Raw genomic sequence first — 24,202 nt, forward strand, 5'->3', positions numbered from 1 at the left:
ACAGTATAATAATATTATTAATTGATGGCAGTAAATATTTCCCTAATTCTACCAGCAAAACTACAAGATTAAATTTGATAGCAAATGAATATAAGATCATTACAACGCATCTGGTAAAGTTTTTAACAAACTGAAAACATAAATATACACACGCGTGTGACGAGGTGCAAATATGTTGTTAAGAAAAGAAAGATACATGCATATGTGACTTCAGCATCTTTCATTAGAAGCGAGTTTTTATGCGAAGTGGAGAGAAGAATCCAAAACAAAATACAATTGACGCTAATAAGTAACGCTAAATAGTCCTTAAAACGGGACAGAAAGTTTGAACCATGCTAGATAACATTTATATTTAATAGAAATGAGTGACGTTAGTCCCTTAAAATGAGCACGAGAGTTTCAACCATATCTCACACACAGAGAGGCACATATAATAATCACTTAACAAGCGTCAAGCCGAGAATTAAAAAGAAATAATAAAAAAAAATAATGCTAAGATGCTGCTCTTAACAATGCAACTGGTTTAGGTTCCCAGGCCACCATTGTATTATTCAAGACACACAAACAAACTGATGATGAAATAATGCTCATTCATCATCGTCCATACAAATTAAGTACTACTCTTAACTTAAAAAACACCGATCCACCAAATAAAATTAAAATTAAAATAACTAACTAATACTAATTAACGAACGAATGGAAACCCCAGTTTAATAAATATTAAGAGAATTGAATAAACCCTAATTAGAGATGATGAGGAAGGTAGCTAGGGCTTCTTGATAGCGAGGGTGTTCTTGTGGTTATGCATCCAAACCTTGAGAACGTGACGCTTCACTCCAACCTCATCGCAGAACTCCTGAACCGCCACCTCATCAAGCTTCTGAAGCTTCCACCCTACGCTCTCCGCGAACACCGTCATCTTTTCCTTCTGCTCCGGACTGAACTTCGTTCTGAACCTCTTCTTCGACGCCGAACCTACACCGCCGCCGCCGCCACTAGGTTCCGAACCATCCTCGTGATCGTCCCTCGTACTCTGTGTGGTACCACCGCCGCCGCCGGAGATCGACGGCAGAGCCAGAGTCGGGGTACTGCCTCCTCTTTGATGTCCTGACACGTGGAGGTATCCAGCTCCCTGAGCGCGGTAACACGCCGCGAATTGCGGAAACGCTTGGTGGTGGCGGTGGTTATGGAAAGGGTTGTAGTGGTGGTGAGGTAGCAAGAAAGCATCTCCGGCGACGGTTTCCTTGCGGTGGAAGTTGCGGTGGCAGTTGCAGGCAGCGCAGTTTAGTGCGTCGAGGGTGCCGTCAGCTCCAGCGGGCATGAACTCACCGCAGCCGTCGAGCGCGTGGCCTCCGAGGGAAAGCGCGTGGTTCTTGAGACACTCCATGTACCTCCCCTTTCCGCTGTTTCGCGGCATGGCTGGTGGTGGCGGTGGGTTAGTGGGCATTTTGACACGCGAAGGGTTGGGAACTGAGTCAGCGTAACTCGGTGGTGGGGGGATGGTGAAGTCTTCCTCGAAGTCCATTATTTTGTTGTGTCTGTTTCTCTCTCTGGATTGCGAGAAGGGAGGTGCTGATTTCTTTGCTTTATATCTCTCATAATCCTTTGTCTTCCACCGGCAGATTCCGGTAGCTAAGCCATTTTTGTGAAATAAAAACACTCAAATTCTTGAATTAAATTGTTTTTTTCTGTATTAGTCATACATGTTCTGTTGTGTGGGGTTGTTTTAAAAGAGTCAAATATGATGTCAACTGCATTTAAGGTTTTATCTGCTTTATTAATTAAGGATACATGCATATATTACTGCTATAAATAATATAATTTTTTTTAAAATCTTATTTAAATAAAAAATTAATTAATATGTGTCTTAAAATATATATTAAAATTATTATTAATAAAAAATTTTAATTTTAATACATTACTAGTATAAAGTAGTTTTATACATACATTCAATTTAATAATATCACATCAATAAAAATAATTACATTTTATATTGATCATATAGATAATTATTTACAAAATTAAATGTGATTGTATTATTATGTAAATTACATTATCAGTATATTAAAATTAAACTCTTATTAAAAATTTTAATTTTATTAAATACATAATAAAAATATTAAAAACTTAAAATTTATATTTTTTTATAATTTTTTGAAATTAATAATTTTAACATATTGCTTTAATCTATTTGCTGTAAAGTATTATATTTATTTTAGGGTAATGGTTTCATTCTTTTGATTTAAAATATTCATCTAGAAGGAAAATAAAAATAATAAAACTAGTTGTTTAAATATTTTTAAATTAAGTACTCAATTAAGTTACAAGATATTTCTTTAAATATAGAAATATATGTATTGTGATTTTTTTTCTTTTTTTTTCATCTTTCTCCTCTTTTATTATTGTTGTCGTCTTCTTCTTTTTTTATTGTTATTTTTTTCTTTTTTTTCTTTTCATCCTCTTTCATCATTATTGTGGGTCGATAATAAATACTAAAATAATATCAAAAATTTATATTTCACAAAAAAAATTCAAAAAAATACTAAGGATAAATAAATCTCTACAAAATTTATGTATAAAAATTTTTATAATATTTGTAAAAAATTTTATACTATATTAATAAGTTCTGTATTTTTCAACAAAAATTTCCATACCGTAAGACAAAGAAAAGGAAATGGTAACGCATGTGTGCCTCCAAAGAGTGGTATACGTGTAGCATTACTAAAAAAATGATATATTAAAATAATTTTTAAAAAAAATAATATATATTTTTAATAATATGTTTAATTAAATTTTAATAATTAAACAATTAATAAATTATGTAGGTAACACGTCTACTCATTCTAAAAAATAGTTTTATTATTTAGTTTTTATAATTTTATCGAATTTTTAATTACATCTATATATTTTGTTTTCTAATTAAATTTTTATATTATATTAAATTTTATAATTTATAAAAATATTAAAATTAACAAAATATTTCAATAAATAAGATAAATATGCTTAAACATTTGATTGAATATTCTATTTTATTTAACTAAATATTCTATTAGTTCCAATATTTTTATTATGTTAAAATTTAATTACAAAATCTTATATGATATAAAGATTTAATTTAAAAAAATTATTAAATTTTAATTAAAAATTTAATAAGAATATAGAGATTGATCAAATAATTAAATTGAAAAAACAAACACTCAATACGGTTCTCAAAAAATGTTAGATCATACATTTTGATTTTTAACGAATTTTTATTATCTATAGTATTCGAAAATTAATTTCATTGGATAAGGTAGTCCCTTCGTAGTTTTGAAGGGGATTTTTGAAATTTAATTTTCTTGTCAACACTTATTTGATACTATTAATTTGATTGAAGTTGATGGACCAATTTAATTTATCTAATGAGAATAATTTTCGAATTCTTGAGAATATACATTTATTGAAGACCAAAATATTCTATCTAAAATTTCTTAAAGATCATTTTTTATATTTATTCTTTAAAAACAATAAAATTTTTTAAAAACTTATTTTTCTAATTTATAAATTAAAAATTTGATTAAAACTAATAATAAATTAATTTGTTTGACAATAGTAATTTTTAAAGTCTTCTAAAAAATAGACATTTAAAGACTAAAATATTTTATCTAAAATTTTTTAAACATCACTTTAGATATTTACTTTTTAAAAATAGTATTGCATTAATTACTTATATAATTTCAAACATTATTAAGAATTTTAATATAAATGTTTCCTAATTTTAAAAAATCATTTTAAAATAATTTTAGATTTTAATAATTAATTTTTACTTTATGTACTATTCGTGATTATGGTGAAATTTTTTCTTCTTTAACTTTAGTGCATTTTCTTCTCCGTGTTGATAACAAAACTCTGAACCTGAGAGTTACCCACATTTGTGTTCGCCTTCCTCTCACTTTGAATTGGCAAACAAAGAAAGAAGCGGATAGAAGGCAATATTTTGTTTTTCCGCGTTTTCCATCGCCGCATTTTTTGGCGGAGACAAAAAGGCTTAAAATTGTTTTCAATAATGTTAGGGATTAAGATGGTTTTAGCAAAAAATTAGTCAAATATTTTTAGGTGAATATAAAATTTTTATGTAGATGGTGCTTATGTTAGTTTTTATGATGTTTTTTTTTTCTTTGTAAGTTGGATGGTTCTAAATCTATTTTCTGATTTATCATGTTTTAGGTAGTTAGAGAAGAAATGAGAGTGAAAAGACGAAAGCTAATTGAATTAGTTTTCGTAATTCATATTGTAATGATACTGAACGTATCTCCTCCTAATTTAAATGTGGTGAAATATTTAATAACCAATATTTTAAATCATAAATAAATAAAACTAATTACTATATTTATAATTAATTAAGTTCTTCTATTCTTGAGATGGAATTGACGAACAACTAATACCACTAATAGTGTTTATGAATGTCGAATAAAAAAAAATGGGGCGTCGTCAAGCGGTAAGGCATCGGGTTTTGGTCCCGCTATTTGGAGGTTCGAATTCTTCCGTTCCAGAGCATATCCATTCATGATGTATATCCTATTTGAATAAAAATTGTATCTCGGGATAAAAATGACCCTTTTTTAATCATTCTTGACTGATTTAAAATTGATTCATATACTTCTCCAATTATTTTAAAGTGATCTAAAAGAAAAATGAATCTTATACTCTCATCCAATTAAAAAGGCTGAAAAGTGACTTAGATATTTTTTTATGCATGTAAAAGATTTTCAGAATTACTAGAGAACTATTTTTTTAACTATTTTTTTTTAAATTAAGTCTAACAAAATTAAATTTATGTTTGCATTTTTTTATACGTTTTTTTTCGTTCTCTTTCATTTTTATTATCATTATCTTCAGCATTATTAGCATTATTACTTTTTTTTCTCTCTTTTTTCTTTATTATCATTATTGTTCCTGTTTTTTTTCTTGTGCATAATTCTTCTTCAACGTCGTCGTCATCGTTATCATCATCATCTTCTTCTTTTAAAAAACTTTTTAAATTTGTAATATTCTATCTTATATATCATTTTTTTCTGTGTAATTTTTTTAACATCATCATTGTCTTTTTTCTTTTTCTTTTAAAAAAAATATAAAAAGCAGCATTTAATTTTATGTCACCTTTAAAAATTTTCGGTGCTACTTTTTTAATTTATATTTTTTTCAAATAACAACTCCTCTTTCTTCTTGTTTTAATAGTTTCTTTTTATTTCACACTCTTATTATTCTTAAACCTTCTAAAAAAATAAAAAAATAAAAGAAATAAAAAGACAAAAAATGCTACTTTTTATTTCATTATTTGGTTAATCATTTATGACAATAAACACACATAATTTTTGAAGGGAAAAAAACAGAAATTATGCGCAAAATAAGAAGAAAAATAAGAAAACACAAAAAAGATTACAACATTTTATTTTATGTATCATAGTTAAAAAAATTTAGTATCAAAATTAAAATATTATTGTGTTGCAATTAAAAAATTTTGATGTTATTTTTTTTCAAAAATCCCTTCTCCTTCTTTTTTATTTTCATAATTTTTTTTTATTTGACCTCACATATTTTTTATTGTTTTATACTCTAAAAATAATAAAAACAAAAAAAATCAAACATAGAAAAATAAGAATTAAAAAGAAAGAATTTTGCATCTTTTTGTTTTATTTTTTATTTATCTTTTTTGACAATAATTACAAAATTTTTAAAATAAAAATACATAATTTTATAAATAAAAACACAGAAATTCCACACGAAGAAAGAAGAATAAAAAAAAGAAAAAAAATTGTAATATGAAGTTCAGATTGAAAATTTTCGATATAAAAAAAATTTTGTGTTAAAATTAAAAAATTTCTATATTACAGTTAAGAAATTTTGATGCTATTTTTCACAAAAAGAAAAATAAGGCTGTGTTTGTTTATTGTCTTTTAAATACATGGACACAGACACAAATACACAAAGAGACATATACATAAAGATATACAAATTTTTTATTGTGTTTGGTAATATTGGACAAGACACACAATATAAACAAAATATCAATTTTATCCTTATATTATCACCAATAGAATAAGGACAAGAATAAATTACTAAGGATAAAAAAGTAAATATCTGTGTCTCATCAATGTGTCTCCGTGTCTCATCTTTTTTGAAGGACACCAAATACATGTATTTTATGTATGTTTGTGTGTCACCGTGTCCTTCGAAAATCTGTGTCTTAGCAAACAAACGATAGACGTGTACCACCGTGTCTATGTATTAGTGTCTGTGTCTCATCAAACAAACGCAGCATAAGTGTAGTAATTTTACGCGTATGTTTATGAGTAATTTTTGTTAGTTTTAAATCAACTTAATTGGTTGGACTTAATTAATAAAAATAATTGGATGTGTAAAAATACTAAAATTTTTTTATACAAATAATTAATAATATATCATCACATTAATAAAAATAATTAATTTTTAAATTCATTATTTAATAATAATCTAAATGCATGATTATAGTTGAATAATTTTATATTTTTTTTACAATATTAATACACCAAAAAATAAACTCAATTTTTAAACTTTTTTATTAATTAAAAAGAGAACTAAAACTTATATTATTTGTAATGAAAAATATTAAAGGACTAATATTTTAGGTTAATATTTTATTTTTATATTATTAAAATTTAGAATTATAATTTAAAATTTAATACAAAAATATCTTTAATTGATTAAATATTGACAAAAATAATTAATTTTATTAGTCATATAGTATTGCTCATTTCTAATTTTATTTATTACCTCTAATAACAAAACATTTTAAAGAGCACTAAAACGCACGCATTATGAAATAATTATCTATCAAATTTGTTTTAGAAAAAATATTTATTTTAATTTTTATCAATTAATAATTTATTATTATTATTAGAAAAAATTTCAAGAATCAGTATATTTTATTATCTTTAGCTAGTATTTTTATTTATTAATCTAATTTATTTAATTTAATAATCTAACAATATACTTTTAGTCTATATTTTAAATATTATTAATAACAAACTGATCACCAACAACAATAAATATCACTGACCTTCTAATATTTATTTTATTATTATTATTATTTAATTATGATTAAAGTTATTAGATAAATAAAGTATGAAAATATCCTCTAAATATTTAGTCATTGAAAAAATATCTTCAAATGAATGGAAATAAAAAATACTTTAAAAAAATAAGAAGACAACGAAAATGGTATGACATGAAACAAATTTGTCGTTATATTTATTTTATGTCGGACATTTTTATCACATATATATTTTAATATTTTAAAATTATTTTTGTTATTTTTACCTTTATTAATGTATTGTATTTGTTTTATTTTTATTATTTCTCTGCTGGAAAAAAAATCAGTAGGTATATATAGAACATACACAATGTCTCGTCACAAAATATATAGTACAAATTTTAAGTGATAATAATCTAATACATTGGCCAATTCTAATCTGTCAATGGAAAATGTTGTTTACGATTTAATTAAATAAAAGAAAATTATTATACTAGTTACTGATAATTTAATTGATAAGCTTTGTTCTATGATTATATTCGTTAATAACGATGCATGGTACGTAATTTCATTAAAAACTATTTTTGAATAAATTATTATTTTTATTCATAAGTTTTAAAAATTTAAAAAAAGTAAATTATTATTTTTATTTATAAATATTCAAAAAATGATAAATTTACTTATAGATAAAAATATTATTTAAAATTATTTTTATAAATAAATGTGTAATTTTAAATTTTATAAATAAAAATAATAATTTAATTTCCTGTAATTTTTAAAGATATCATTATTGCTAGAGCGAAGACCAAAACAAAAGGACAAGCAAGCTCATGAGTTTAACTGGTCTAGTGGCTTTTCCATTTACGTTCCTAGTACATGTTTGTCTGTAAATAACACGTTAGTTGTTCTTTTTTAATGGAAAATGAAAGTGATGACACTTCAATCACGTCAGGATTAGAGAATCACCCTCCCCTTCATCTTCCCTCCAAGCAATAATTGATGCAGCTTTATTAGTTGGCCTTACTCACTCCCTATTTGGTAAACCGTATCCTTCTTCTAGGGGTGGTAAGACCATCCCATTCTATAGTACGATAGACCCGTCTCAGTGTAATTATCCGGTTCGATACGGGCGAATTTTAATAAAATAAATATTATTTTGATAACATTAATTAAAATTAATTTTAATATAAAATTATTAAATATAAATTAATTGTAACTTTTATAAATAAATTAAATTAAAAATAACATATGAAAATTTATTTATATACAATAGTGTCGTTTGATTTATGTAGTCGACTCTATCTAGTGGAATAAGATTTTGTTATTATTGTTGTTGTATATAAAAATTATTTATATTTATATTAAATTTTAATAACATATAAAAATTTAACAAATTTGTAAATACTCTTTTTATAATAAATATTAATATTTATTTATTAAATTAAAAATAATATATAAAATAATATATTTAAATACTCTTTTAAGTACTCTTAATAAATTTAATGTAAGATGATATTTATAATGAAAATTTTTAATAATTCATCAAAAATATTTATAATTATTATTTTTTTAATTTATTATTGAATGTATATTTGATTGTATTTATTATAGGTATTTAATAAAGATTAGTAGATTATGGGTAAAATTAGGTATTGTAATATCTTAAGTTTTTGAAAATTAAATAGTTAAATTATTTATGAATTATTATATTTGTTTAGATTTTATTTTTAAAAAAAATATTTTATTAAAAATAATTAAATAGAATTTTATGGTTATTAAAGTTTAACTTAACTATATTTATTCTATTAATCTGAACTATTTTTTAGAAATTATTTTATTAGAAAAAATTAAATTAATTTTTATAATTATTATTATCATTTAAATTTGGTTAAATTAAAGTTATTATATAATTTTTTTATAATAAAATATTTTACATAATTAATTTTATAATAATTAAAATTTAAATTAATTAAAATTTTTATATATTTTTTATTATCACAAAATATTTTGAGAAAGGATAAAATTATTATTACTATTATTAATATTTTTTATTTATTTTGATTAAAATAAAATTTAGTTAATATTATTATTATCGAGTTCAAAATTCGTCGATATGAGTAAGTATCGGTATTTTTCGATGAATTTAGTTTTGCTAATGCCCCATCATATATCTTTTATTATTATATTATTAGTAGGAAAATTCTACTGTGCTAAAGGAGAAATTTTTTTATACTAAAGTGGCATTAGAAAAGAGGTGACGCTTGTTAGTATTATTCCCATGCTCTAAACAAGTTATGTGTTAAAGTAAAACGGTATAATATGTCAACATCATAAATATTAATAATTAATTTAATTTATTTTTAATGATGATAATTTATTTGTTGAACTTTATTGATTTTGAAAAGTTTGGACAGTTTTAAATTTTTTATGAATATTATCCATCAGATAGGATCATAAGAATTACTCCATAAAATAATAAATTAAAACAACAATAATAACAATAATAATATCTTTATAAATTATTAATAATAATAATGTAATTTTATTTAAAATTATACTTTTGTTATATCTATTCTCATATTTAACTTATATAATAATAAATATTTTTTTATCTTTAAAATAGAGGCGAATCCATAAATTTAATAAAAGATAAATCAAAAATTAAAATAATATATAATTAAATATAATATTATATATTTAGTAATATATATAATTATAATTAATATTTTTTAATTAAAAGATACTAATAAGTGTTTGTTATATAAAAAAATTATCTTAATTCTTATAATTTTTTTATTTTAGATTCAATAAAATATAAAAATTTATCTATTTTTTTATTAGTTTACTTTGTTAAATATTATTGTAACAATAAATTATATTTTTATGCTTCGTATCATAAACAAATATGCTATAAAATAATATAAATAAATTATTCTAATAACTTTGTTATATGTATTTAAAATATATTTTTAAATAAAATATATAAAATATAATTATTTTAATGAATTTACTTAATATGTTATCATTTTAATATTATGAGAAAAATAAATAAAATTTAAAATAATTTACTTTCATGCATGTACTATAATATGTAAAGATTTTTTAGTTATTATAAATATTCAAGTATTTGTATATGATAATATGTGTGAAAATTAAGAGAAAAATATTTAAAAAGAGAAAAAAAAGTTTAAATTTTAAAAATTTATTTAATGAAAAAATTATTAAAAATAATGTTTATCTCAATTTAAGGATTATTATTTGCTTTTGAGTTTAATAATTTAATTATTTATCTAAGATAATTATTTACTCTATTATTTAAATAAAATTATATAATATATAATAACTTTAAATACTTAAAATTGTTAATTTTGTTAAAAAAAATTATGCTTGTTCTCTTTTAAATTCGTCCCTGCTTCAAAAAAAAATTATTTAAAACTAAGGGTAGAAAATCATAATAAGCAAACTGGCTCAAAAAATTACGTAAATACGCCAAAGCAAAAATCGTTTCAGCAATAAGCCAGACCGTATTTTTATATAATTCGAACCAGGTTGGTTCGAATTCTATTTGTTAGTAAATCGAACCAGGTGAGTTCGAATTAGGGTTTTTTGTTGGTAATAAATCGAACCAGCCTGGTTCGAATTAAGAATGAAGGTAATTCGAACCATGGTGGTTCGAATTATAGAGAGAGAAGGTTTCCATGTAATTCGAACCGGGCTGGTTCGAATTACACCAATCATAGTTCGAACCAGGCCGGTTCGAATTAGTGTGAGACTGAGCTGTATATATATGGTTCCAAACGTGAATTAGTCTCATTAGAGGGAATAGGATGGCTAGTGAGGAGAGTTTTGTGGTTTTGGTGCACCACAAAGGATCTGTTAATAGAAAAACTCGTTCCGGAGTAAAGTTCACAGATAAGAATCCTCTATGTATTGTCATAACATCTACGACGAGTTATGATGACCTTGTTAGCGCTGTACTAATGAAGCTCGGGCTGGAGGGTGCGAAGCGGGTAAAGAAGTTTTTCTATCGCATTCCAGTCACGGTGCTACAGAATACGGTGAAGTATGATTGCTTCACGATTAATAATGATGTGGACTTGCAAGTAATGTTTCTTTGTCGGCGGCAGTTTCCGGAGGTGAGGACACCGGAGTTGTTGGCACGGCTGGTTGATGTTGTATCCAGCTCCGGCGGTTCGAACAGGAATACGAACACTATAGCGAATCCAGCAGGTTCTAGTTCCCGGCCTGCCGTTGCTTCCTCGTCCGTCCCTGTGTACGAACCAGTGGTCCAACATGTCGCCTCCCCATCTTTCGCTGTTGACCTCAATGGCACCGATGGCGACGAGGTAGTGGAAAGGGAAAATTTGCCGAACGCTTTATTGGGAGTTGCACCTGTTGGCGTAGGAGACGGTTTTTTGGACGATGAAGAGGAGGATGACGTCGAGCCGGATATGATTGACGATGATAGCGCTGATGATATTGGAGCGACCGGGCCTGCATTGGAGGTAGGTGGTTCTAGCTCTGGCACACAGCAGTATCCACCACATTTTTTCTCGTTGGACTTGGACGCCATGAGACATGAGGGGGTTTTAGGGCATGCTGTTGGATTCGGAGCTAGAGATGCGGAAGGGACTACTGGTCTGACAGAGTTCCAGGTTGGTCAGCAATTCCAGGATAAAGATGAGGCCCTTTTAAGTGTGAAGACTTACAGCATCCGGCGAGGGGTACAGTACAAGGTGGTGGAGTCCGATCACCGCCGGTATGTGGGCAAGTGTTCCGAGTTTGGGAATGGGTGCACATGGTTGATTCGACTGAGTCTCCGGAAGCGCAAGGGCATTTGGGAGGTCAAACGGTACAATGGACCTCACACTTGCCTGGCCACATCCATCTCGAGTGACCACAGGAGTTTGGATTATCATGTGATTTCGGCGTTCATCATGCCAATGGTTAGGGCCGATGCATCCGTGAGCATCAAGGTACTCCTGAACGCCACGGCAGCGCACTTCGGTTTTAGGCCGACTTACCGGAGGGTTTGGATGGCGAAGCAGAAATCTATTGCCATCATTTACGGTGACTGGGATGAGTCCTACAACGACCTGCCTAGGTGGGTGTTGGGTGTGCAGCTGACGATGCCTGGTAGTGTTGTCGTCCTTAAGACGACCCCGGTTCGAGTTGGAGGACAAGTGGACGAGTCTCAAGCGTACTTTCACAGGCTTTTCTGGACTTTCCCGCCGTGCATCGAGGCATTCCGTCATTGCAAGCCGCTAGTGAGCATTGACGGCACACATCTGTATGGGAAGTATGGGGGGACGTTGCTCATCGCGATTGCACAGGACGGGAACTCGAACATTCTACCTGTCGCATTGGTGCACGAAATTGCAATAACACTTTTGTAATCCCGCACAACTAACCAGCAAGTGCACTGGGTCGTCCAAGTAATACCTTGCGTGAGCAAGGGTCGATCCCACGGAGATTGTCGGCTTGAAGCAAGCTATGGTTATCTTGTAAATCTTAGTCAGGAGATCAGAAATTATCAGGATTGATTGTGAAAAGCAAAAGAACATGAAATGGTTACTTGTTTTGCAGTAATGGCGAATAGGTTGGGGTTTTTGGAGATGCTCCATCTTCTGAATCTCTGCTTTTCTACTGTCTTCTTCATCAAACACGCAAGTCTCCTTCCATGGCAAGCTCGTGTAGGGTTTCACCGTTGTCAATGGCTACCTCCCATCCTCGCAGTGAAAGCTAATGCACGCACTCTGTCACAGTACTGCCAATCACCGGTTTGGTTCCCTCCCCTACCGGAATAGAATCCCTCTTTTGCGTCTGTCACTAACGCCCAGTAGGTTACAGGTTTGAAGCACGTCACAGTCATTCAATCATTGAATCCTACTCAGAATACCACAGACAAGGTTTAGACCTTCCGGATTCTCTTGAATGCTGCCATCAGGTCCTGCCTATACCACGAAGATTCCGATTAAAGAACCCAAGAGATAACTACTCAATCTAAGATAGAACAGAGGTGGTTGTCAGGCACGTGTTCATAGTTGAGAATGATGATGATTGTCACGGATCATCACATTCATCCGGATTAAGAACAAGTGTTATCTTAGAATGGAAACAAGCATGATTGAATAAGAAACAGTAGTAATTGCATTAATCCATCAAGACACAGCAGAGCTCCTCACCCCCAACCATGGGGTTTAGAGGCTCATACTGTGGAAAGAAACGTGTACAAAATGTTATGAGGTCATGAGGTACGGATACAATGTCAAAAGATCCTATTAATAGTAAACTAGTGTCCTAAGGTTTACAGAAATGAGTAAATGACATAAAAATCCACTTCCGGGCCCACTTGGTGTGTGCTTGGGCTGAGCAATGAAGGAATTTCGTGTAGAGACCTTTTCTGGAGTTAAACGCCAGCTTTCATGCCAGTTTGGGCGTTTAACTCCAAATTTTATGCCAGTTCCGGCGTTTAACGCTGGAATTTCTGTAGGTGACTTTGAGCGCCGGTTTGGGCCATCAAATCTTGGGCAAAGTATGGACTATTATATATTGCTGGAAATCCCAGGATGTCTACTTTCCAATGCCGTTGAGAGCGCGCCAATTGGGCTTCTGTAGCTCCAGAAAATCCACTTCGAGTGCAGGGAGGTCAGAATCCAACAGCATCTGCAGTCCTTTTCAGTCTCTGGATTAGATTTTTGCTCAGGACCCTCAATTTCAGCCAGAAAATACCTGAAATCACAGAAAAACACACAAACTCACAGTAAAGTCCAGAAAAGTGAATTTTAATTAAAAACTAATAAAAATATACTAAAAACTAACTAAAAGATACCAAAAACTTACTAAAAACAATGCCAAAAAGCATACAAATTATCCGCTCATCACAATACCAAACTTAAATTGTTGCTTGTCCCCAAGCAACTGAAAATCAAAATAGGATAAAAAGAAGAGAATATACTATAGACTCCAAAATATCAAAGAAACATAGCTCCAATTAGATGAGCGGGACTAGTAGCTTTTTGCCTCCGAACAGTTTTGGCATCTCACTCTATCCTTTGAAGTTCAGAATGATTAGCATCTATAAGAACTCAGAACTCAGATAGTGTTATTGATTCTCCTAGTTAAGTATATTGATTCTTGAACATAGCCAGTGTATGAGTCTTGGCTGTGGCCCGAAGCACTCTGTCTTTCAGTATTACCACCGGATACATACATGCCACAGACACATAATTGGGTGAACCTTCTTAGATTGTGACTCAGCTTTGCTAAAGTCCCCAATTAGAGGTGTCCAGGGTTCTTAAGCACACTCTTTTGCCTTGGATCACAACTTTATTCCTTTTCTTTTTCTTTTTCTTTTTTTTTTTTCGAAAATTTTTTTTTCGTTTTTTTTTTTTTGTATTCACTGCTTTTTCTTGCTTCAAGAATCAATTTGATGATTTTTCAGATCCTCAATAACAGTTCTCTTTTCTCCTCATTCTTTCAAGAGCCAACAATTTTAACATTCTTAAATCAACAAATTCAAAAGACATATGCACTGTTCAAGCATTCATTCAGAAAACAAAAAGTATTGTCACCACATCAAACTAATTCAACTAGTTTCAGAGATAAATTTTGAAATCCTGTACTTCTTGTTCTTTTGTGATTAAAGCATTTTTCTTTTAAGAGAGGTGATGGATTCATAGGACATTCATAGCTTTAAGGCATAAACTTTATTAATTTTATTAATTAAGAACAAGACTCAAATATAGATATAAGATGAAACTAAAAAAAATAAAATTAGAAAACAAAACAAGAAAAACGAAAAAAATAGGCTCCTAATGATAGAGGTTTTCACAGAGTTAGGACTCAACAACCTTGATTTTGAGAAGTGGATGTTCCCTCAGCTTGAGAGGAGAACTTTTGGCGTTTCATCTCTTGAATTTCACGCCCCTGCTTCTCTTGTTCCTTCAGTAATTTGCAGAGCATGCAGTTCTGATTCTGCTGTTCCTCCTTCAGTTGCTCCATAGTCTCTTGCAACTTGTTAATAGATGCTTCTAGGTTGGACCAGTAGTCAATTCTTGGGAATTCAGGGAGGAATTCCTGCGCCCTCCTCTTGATGGAGTTGTCTTGCACTTGTCCTTCCATTGACTTCTTAGTGATTGGGTGTTCAATGGGTATGAACTCATCCACTCCCATCTTCACCCCAGCCTCTTTACAGAGCAAGGAAATCAAGCTTGGATAAGCCAATTTGGCTTCAGTGGAATTCTTATTTGCAATTGTGTAGATCTCACAAGCAATCACATGATGCACCTCCACTTCTTTTCCAAGCATAATGCAATGAATCATCACTGCTCTCTTGATGGTGACCTCAGAACGGTTGCTAGTGGGCAATATGGAATGCCCAATAAAGTCTAGCCAACCTCTTGCAATTGGTTTGAGGTCTCCCCTCTTGAGTTGGTTTGGGACACCCTTAGAATTGGTTATCCACTTAGTTCCAGGGAGGCATATGTCCTCTAGAACTTGATCCAACCCCTTATCTACTCTCACCATCCTCCTATTAAAGGAATCAGGATCATCTTGCAGTTGAGGCAACTTGAAGATTTCTCTTATTTTGTCCAGATGAAAGTACATAACTTTCCCTCTGACCATGGTTCTGTAGGTATGGTAAGCGGTTCCAGTCATTCTCTGCTTATCTGTTAGCCACAGATTTGAGTAGAATTCCTGAACCATGTTCCTTCCAACCTTTGTTTCAGGATTGGTTAGAGCTTCCCATCCTCTGTTTCGAATTTGCTCTTGGATCCCCGGATATTCATCTTCTTTCAGATCAAATTTAACTTCCGGAATCACTGACCTCAGGCCCATTATTTTATGATAATGGTCTTCATGTTCTTTGGTTAAGAACTTCTCTTCATTCCAAAGATTCTTTGGATTATTCTCTTTCTTGCCTCTCAAATTGGTTTGTTTTCCCTTAGGAGCCATGATATTGATGAATCTTGGCTTAGTGATCACGGAAAAGCACACCAAACTTAGAGGTTTGCTTGTCCTCAAGCAAAAGAGAAGAGAGAAGAGAGGGGGAGGAAGAGAAAATTCGAATGGTGTGGTTGGAAGAGGGGAACAAACGTGTATTTATAAGGTGGGGAGGGGAGTTTTCGAAAAAGAAAGAGGAATTTGAAAGGAGATTTGAGAAGATATGAGAAGAAATTGAGAAAAGGGTGAAATTTTGAACAATGTTTGTAATTGATTTGAAATAAATTTTAAAAAAAGGTTTTGATTTTTGAAGATTTGAAAGTGAATGATGAATGATTGAAGTGTGATTTTGTAGAAAAGTATGGGTGAGAAAAGGAAAGTTTGAAAAAATCTGATTTGAAAACAAAATTGTGGTCCCCCCACCAAGCTGGCGTTAAACGCCCAGAATGGCACCCATTCTGGCGTTTAACGCCCATTTGTTGCCCCATTTGGGCGTTTAACGCCCAGCCAGGTACCCTGGCTGGCGTTAAACACCAGAAATCCTTCCTCACTGGGCGTTTTTCCAAAACGCCCAGGATGCTGCACACCTGGCGTTAAACGCCCAGAATGGTGCCCATTCTGGCGTTTAACGCCCAAAATGGCACCATTCCTGGCGTTAAACGCCCAGAATGGTACCCATTCTGGCGTTTAACGCCCAAAATGCCCCTTACTGGCGTTTTTTCGCCAGTAAGCTCATTTTCTCTGCTTTTTGAGCTGAATCCTTCTGTAACTCTGTGAATTCCTTCATTTTTGATATTTGCCTTTGTAAGAACAATTCATACAACCTTCTAATGACTGGGTTGCCTCCCAGCAAGCGCTTCTTTACTGTCTTTAGCTGGACTTTCACTGCGAATCACTCAAGTCTCAGTTTTGAGCATTCCTGCTCAAAATTTCCTTCAAGATAGTGCTTGATCCTCTGTCCATTAACAATGAACTTCTTGTCAGAATCAATATCCTGAAGCTCAACATATCCATATGGTGATACTCCTGTAATCACATACGGACCCCTCCACCGGGACTTGAGCTTTCCTGGAAACAGTTTGAGCCTGGAGTTGAAGAGCAGAACTTTTTGTCCTGGCTCAAAGACTCTGGCTGACAATCTCTTGTCATGCCACTTTTTTGCCTTTTCCTTATAAATTTTTGCATTTTCAAAGGCATTGAGTCTGAACTCCTCTAGCTCATTTAGCTGGAGCAGTCTTTTCTCACCAGCTAACTGTGCATCCATGTTTAGGAATCTGGTTGCCCAGTAGGCTTTCTGTTCCAGTTCCACGGGCAAATGGCAGGCCTTCCCATACACCAATTGGTATGGAGAGGTTCCTATAGGAGTCTTGAATGCTGTTCTGTATGCCCACAGAGCATCATCCAAGCTCTTTGCCCAATCCTTTCTTCGGGCTATCACAGTCCGTTCTAGGATTCTTTTTAGCTCTCTGTTAGAGACTTCAGCTTGCCCATTTGTCTGTGGATGATACGGAGTTGCCACTTTATGGCTGATTCCATATCTAACCATAGCAGAGTATAGCTGTTTATTGCAGAAATGAGTGCCCTCATCACTGATTAGCACTCTGGGGACGCCAAACCTGCTGAAAATGTTTTTCTGGAGGAATTTTAGCACGGTCTTGGTATCATTAGTGGGTGTAGCAATTGCTTCTACCCACTTAGATACATAGTCCACTGCCACCAGAATGTAAGTGTTTGAGTATGATGGTGGGAATGGCCCCATGAAGTCAATTCCCCATACATCAAACAATTCTATCTCTAATATTCCTTGTTGAGGCATGGCGTATCCGTGAGGCAGGTTACCAGCTCTTTGGCAACTGTCACAGCTACGCACAAACTCTCGGGAGTCTTTATAGAGAGTAGGCCAGTAGAAGCCGCACTGGAGAACTTTAGTGGCTGTTCGCTCACTTCCAAAATGTCCTCCATAATGTGATCCATGGCAGTGCCATAGGATCTTTTGTGCTTCTTCTGGGTATACACCTGCGGATCACTCCGTCAGCACATCTCTTAAAGAGATATGGTTCATCCCAAAGGTAGTACTTGGCATCTGAAATTAGTTTCTTTCTCACACTGCTGTACTCCTTGGGTATGAACCTTACAGCTTTATAATTTGCAATGTCTGCAAACCATGGAGCTTCCTGAATGGCAAAGAGTTGCTCATCTGGGAAAGTCTCAGAGATCTCAGTAGAAGGGAGGGACGCCCCAGCTACTGGTTCTATCCGGGACAGATGATCAGCCACTTGATTTTCTGTCCCTTTTCTGTCTCTTATTTCTATATCAAACTCTTGCAGAAGCAACACCCATCTTATAAGCCTGGGTTTTGAATCCTGCTTTGTGAGTAAGTATTTAAGAGCAGCATGGTCAGTGTACACAATCACCTTTGATCCCACTAAGTAGGATCTAAACTTGTCAATGGCGTATACCACTGCAAGTAACTCTTTTTCTGTGGTTGTGTAGTTCTTCTGTGCGTCATTTAGAACACGGCTAGCATAACAAATGACATGCAGAAGTTTGTTATGCCTCTGTCCCAACACTGCACCAATGGCATGGTCACTGGCATCACACATTAATTCAAATGGTAATGCCCAATCTGGTGCAGAGATGACTGGTGCTGTGACCAGCTTAGCTTTCAGGGTCTCAAATGCCTGCAGACACTGTGTGTCAAACACAAATGGTGTGTCAGCAGCTAACAGGTTACTCAAAGGTTTGGCAATTTTCGAAAAATCCTTGATAAACCTTCTGTAGAATCCTGCATGCCCCAGAAAGCTTCTGATTGCCTTAACATTGGCAGGTGGTGGTAATTTTTCAATTACCTCTTCCTTTGCCTTATCCACCTCTATTCCCCTGCTTGAAATTTTGTGCCCAAGGACAATTCCTTCAGTCACCATAAAGTGACATTTCTCCCAGTTTAAAACCAGGTTAGTCTCTTGGCATCTTTTCAGGACAAGTGATAGGTGGTTAAGACAGGAGCTAAATGAGTCTCCATATACTGAAAAGTCATCCATGAAGACTTCCAGAAATTTCTCTACCATATCTGAGAAGATAGAGAGCATGCACCTCTGAAAGGTTGCAGGTGCATTGCACAGACCAAAAGGCATCCTTCTGTAGGCAAACACGCCAGAAGGGCAAGTAAATGCTGTTTTCTCTTGGTCCTGAGGATCTACTGCAATCTGGTTGTAGCCTGAATAGCCATCCAAAAAGCAGTAGTAGTCATGACCAGCTAGTCTTTCAAGCATTTGGTCTATGAATGGTAAAGGAAAATGATCCTTTCTGGTGGCTGTATTGAGTCTTCTGTAGTCAATACACATGCGCCACCCTGTGACTGTTCTTGTAGGAACCAGTTCATTTTTTTCATTATGAACCACTGTCATGCCTCCCTTTTTGGGAACAACTTGGACAGGGCTCACCCAGGGGCTATCAGAAATAGGATAAATAATCCCAGCCTCTAGTAATTTAGTGACCTCTTTCTGCACCACCTCCTTCATGGCAGGATTTAGCCTCCTCTGTGGTTGAACCACTGGTTTGGCATTATCCTCCAACAGGATCTTGTGCATGCATCTAGCTGGGCTAATGCCCTTGAGATCACTGATGGACCACCCAAGAGCTGTCTTGTGTGTCCTTAGCACTTTAATCAGTGCTTCCTCTTCCTGTGGATTTAAAGCTGAGCTTATAATCACTGGAAAAGTGTCACCCTCTCCCAAAAATACATATTTCAGGGATGATGGTAATGGTTTGAGTTCAGGCTTAGGAGACTTATCCTCCTCCTGAGGAATTTTCGAAAATTCCTTTGCCTCCTCTGGCTCTTCCTGATCAGTTTGAGCATCTTTGAAGATGTCCTCAAGCTCTGATTCTAGGCTTTCAGCCATATTGATCTCTTCTACCAGAGAGTCAATAATGTCAGCGTCCATGCAGTCCTCTGGTGTGTCTGGATGCTGCATAGCTTTTACAGCATTCAACTTGAACTCATCCTCATTGACTCTCAGGGTTACTTCCCCTTTTTGTACATCAATGAGAGTTCGTCCAGTTGCTAGGAAAGGTCTTCCTAGAATGAGAGTTGCACTCTTGTGCTCCTCCATTCCAGCACCACAAAGTCAGTTGGAAAGGCAAAGGCCCAACCTTGACAATCATGTCCTCTATTATGCCTGATGGGTGTTTAATGGAGCCATCAGCAAGTTGGAGGCATATCCTGGTTGGTTTGACTTCTCCAATCAACCCAAGCTTTGATAGTGGATGCAGGTATTAAATTGATACTTGCTCCAAGATCACATAAGGCTATCTTGGTGTAAGTGCCTTCCAATGTGCATGGTATCAGAAAGCTCCAGGATCTTGAAGCTTTTCTGGTAAGCTTTTTAGAATGACTGCACTGCATTCTTCAGTGAGAAACACTTTTTCAGTGTCTCTCCAGTCCTTCTTATGACTTAAGATCTCTTTCATGAACTTAGCATAAGAGGGTATTGCTCAAGTGCCTCTGCAAAAGGAATCTTTATTTCAAGAGTCCTTAATAGTCTGCAAAGCGGGCAAATTGCTTATCCTGTTCCGCTTTGCGGAGTTTCTGAGGATAAGGCATCTTGGCTTGATATTCTTCAACCTAGATGCTGCAGGTTTATTCCTTACAGAAGTGGTGAAGAAGCCTTGTTAGAGGGATTACTGTCAGCACTCTCAGGTGTCTGATTTTCCCTTGGCGTTTGGACGCCAGGAATGGGTGGAAAATGGGCGTTTAACGCCAACTTTTCCCCCTTTTCTGGCGTTTGAACGCCAGAACTGGGCAAGGAGTGGGCGTTTAACGCCAGCTTTCCTTCCCTTTCTGGCGTTTGAACGCCAATATTCCTCTCTGGGCTCTTACTGTCCTCAGAGGGATTTTGAACAGTGGGTTGGTTGTCCTCTGTCATTTGTTCCTTATTTGGCTTTTTGCTCTTCTGAACAGTGTTATTCAAGGTCTTTCCACTCCTCAATTGAACTGTTTGACACTCCTCTGTTATCTGTTTAGATATTTGCTGTTTTGCTTGATTCAACTGTAGTTCTATGCTTTTATTAGCAACTTTAGTTTCATGGAGCATCTCTTTAAATTCTGCTAATTGTTCTGTCATCAGGAGCAATTGTTGATTGAGCTCATTCATCTGTTCTTGAGGATTAGGATCAGTGACTAATGCCATGGCTTCCTCTTCTGGAGAGAACTCATTGCTAGAGTACAGATATTGGTTTCTAGCAACAGTGTCTATAAGCTCTTGAGCTTCTTCAATTGTCTTCCTCATGTGTATAGATCCACCAGCTGAGTGGTCTAAAGACATCTGAGCTTTCTCTGTAAGCCCATAATAGAAAATGTCTAACTGGACCCACTCTGAAAACATTTCAGAGGGACATTTCCTTAGCATACCTCTATACCTCTCCCAGGCATTATAAAGGGATTCATTATCCTCTTGTTTAAAGCCTTGGATGTCCAGCCTTAGCTGTGTCATCCTTTTTGGAGGGTAAAAATGATTCAGGAATTTGTCTGACAACTGTTTCCATGTCTTTATACTTGCTGTAGGTGGTTATTTAACACCTTTTAGCTTGATCTTTTACAGCAAATGGAAACAGTAATAGTCTGTAGACATCCTGATCTACCTCTTTATCATGTACTGTGTCAGTAATTTGTAAAAACTGTGCCAGAAACTCAGTAGGTTCTTCCTGTGGAAGACCGGAATACTGGCAATTTTGCTGCACTATGATAATGAGTTGAGGATTTAGCTCAAAGCTGCTTGCTTTGATGGGAGGTATACAGATGCTACTCCCATATGCAGCTGTAATGGGGTTAGCATAAGACCCCAGAGTCCTTTTGGACTGATTGATTCCACTTGAGTCCATTATGGACAAAAGGGAAATGATGATAATTGCAAGGAGATAAATTTTGCTTTTTTTTTTTTTTTGAAATAACCGAAAAAAAAATTAAAATAAAATAAAATAAATAAAACAAAAAGAAAATAAAATAAAATTCAAAAATTAAAAATAAAATAAGATCAAAGCAATTTGAGAACTGAATCAATTAGTAAAGAAAAAGATTTTGAAAACAGCAATTAAGAAGATATGATTGAAAAATTTTTATGAAAGAGATTTGATTCTTAAAAAGAGGAAAGAGAAAAACACAAAAAGACACCAAACTTCAAATTTTTAGAAAATCAAACACTAAATTTTGGAAAATTTTTAAAGGAAAAACACAAAGAGGACACCAAACTTAGAACTTTTGTAAATCAAAAAGGGACTAAGAACAAGAAAAATTCGAAATTTAAAAGAAAAACAAAAGCATGCAATTGACACCAAACTTAGAATATAAAACTAGACTCAACTAAAAGACTCTAAACCAACAAAAAGAAAACAGTCCTAATCTAAGCAACAAGATAAGCCGTCAGTTGTCCAAACTCGAACAATCCCCGGCAACGGCGCCAAAAACTTGGTGCACGAAATTGCAATAACACTTTTGCAATCCCGCACAACTAACCAGCAAGTGCACTGGGTCGTCCAAGTAATACCTTGCGGAGCAAGGGTCGATCCCACGGAGATTGTCGGCTTGAAGCAAGCTATGGTTATCTTGTAAATCTTAGTCAGGAGATCAGAAATTATCAGGATTGATTGTGAAAAGCAAAAGAACATGAAATGGTTACTTGTTTTGCAGTAATGGCGAATAGGTGGGGTTTTGGAGATGCTCCATCTTCTGAATCTCTGCTTTCTACTGTTCTTCATCAAACACGCAAGTCTCCTTCCATGGCAAGCTCGTGTAGGGTTTCACCGTTGTCAATGGCTACCCTCCCATCCTCGCAGTGAAAGCTAATGCACGCACTCTGTCACAGTACTGCCAATCACCGGTTTGGTTCCCTCCCCTACCGGAATAGAATCCCTCTTTTGCGTCTGTCACTAACGCCCAGTAGTTTACAGGTTTGAAGCACGTCACAGTCATTCATCATTGAATCCTACTTAGAATACCACAGAAAGGTTTAGACCTTCCGGATTCTCTTGAATGCTGCCATCAGGTCCTGCCTATACCACGAAGATTCCGATTAAAGAACCCAAGAGATAACTACTCAATCTAAGATAGAACAGAGGTGGTTGTCAGGCACGTGTTCATAGTTGAGAATGATGATGATTGTCACGGATCATCACATTCATCCGGATTAAGAACAAGTGTTATCTTAGAATGGAAACAAGCATGATTGAATAAGAAACAGTAGTAATTGCATTAATCCATCAAGACACAGCAGAGCTCCTCACCCCAACCATGGGTTTAGAGGCTCATACTGTGGAAAGAAACGTGTACAAAATGTTATGAGGTCATGAGGTACGGATACAATGTCAAAAGATCCTATTAATAGTAAACTAGTGTCCTAAGGTTTACAGAAATGAGTAAATGACATAAAAATCCACTTCCGGGCCCACTTGGTGTGCTTGGGCTGAGCAATGAAGGAATTCGTGTAGAGACCTTTTCTGGAGTTAAACGCCAGCTTTCATGCCAGTTTGGGCGTTTAACTCCAAATTTTATGCCAGTTCCGGCGTTTAACGCTGGAATTTCTGTAGGTGACTTTGAGCGCCGGTTTGGGCCATCAAATCTTGGGCAAAGTATGGACTATTATATATTGCTGGAAAGCCCAGGATGTCTACTTTCCAATGCCGTTGAGAGCGCGCCAATTGGGCTTCTGTAGCTCCAGAAAATCCACTTCGAGTGCAGGGAGGTCAGAATCCAACAGCATCTGCAGTCCTTTTCAGTCTCTGGATTAGATTTTTGCTCAGGACCCTCAATTTCAGCCAGAAAATACCTGAAATCACAGAAAACACACAACTCACAGTAAAGTCCAGAAAAGTGAATTTTAATTAAAAACTAATAAAAATATACTAAAAACTAACTAAAAGATACCAAAAACTTACTAAAAACAATGCCAAAAAGCATACAAATTATCCGCTCATCACGCATTCGCACTAGTAGAGGGTGAGAATGCGGAATCCTGGACATTCTTTTTGTCGCACCTTCGACAGCACGTGACCCCGCAGCCCGGTCTGCTGGTTATATCGGACAGGCACAACGGCATCAAGGCTGCGCTTGAGGCCCCTGACGGCGGTTGGCTACGCCATCTGCGTACCGTGCATTCTGCATACGACACGGCTAATTTTTCCAAGGGCAAAGAGACGCTAGGAGGCTACTAG

General features: G+C 33.9%; 2 protein-coding genes across 2 annotated transcripts; one reads left to right on the forward strand and one right to left on the reverse strand.

Annotated features, from left to right (window-relative positions):
- Nucleotides 1-766: 766 nt before the first annotated feature.
- On the reverse strand, nucleotides 767-1,525 carry LOC130967103 (zinc-finger homeodomain protein 2-like). Its single transcript, XM_057891925.1, has one exon. The coding sequence runs from the start codon at nucleotides 1,523-1,525 to the stop codon at nucleotides 767-769; it is 759 nt and encodes a 252-aa protein (XP_057747908.1).
- Nucleotides 1,526-10,878: 9,353 nt separating this feature from the next.
- On the forward strand, nucleotides 10,879-24,202 carry LOC130967104 (uncharacterized). The gene is made up of 2 exons (XM_057891926.1): nucleotides 10,879-12,417; nucleotides 24,035-24,202. Exons 1-2 carry the CDS (start codon nucleotides 10,879-10,881, stop codon nucleotides 24,200-24,202), a joined length of 1,707 nt encoding a protein of 568 aa, XP_057747909.1.

This window comes from Arachis stenosperma, chromosome 3, assembly GCF_014773155.1.
Source record: "Arachis stenosperma cultivar V10309 chromosome 3, arast.V10309.gnm1.PFL2, whole genome shotgun sequence".
Taxonomy (NCBI): Eukaryota; Viridiplantae; Streptophyta; class Magnoliopsida; order Fabales; family Fabaceae; genus Arachis; species Arachis stenosperma.

What these genes read in the sequence shown, in the direction of transcription:
- LOC130967103 (XM_057891925.1), bottom strand. Translation starts at nt 1,525, where the DNA reads ATGGACTTCGAGGAAGACTTCACCATCCCCCCACCACCGAGTTACGCT.
- LOC130967104 (XM_057891926.1), top strand. Translation starts at nt 10,879, where the DNA reads ATGGCTAGTGAGGAGAGTTTTGTGGTTTTGGTGCACCACAAAGGATCT. An exon ending in ACATTCTACCTGTCGCATTG is followed by an intron (nt 12,418 to 24,034) that starts GTGCACGAAATT and finishes CACCTTCGACAG; the next exon opens with CACGTGACCCCGCAGCCCGG.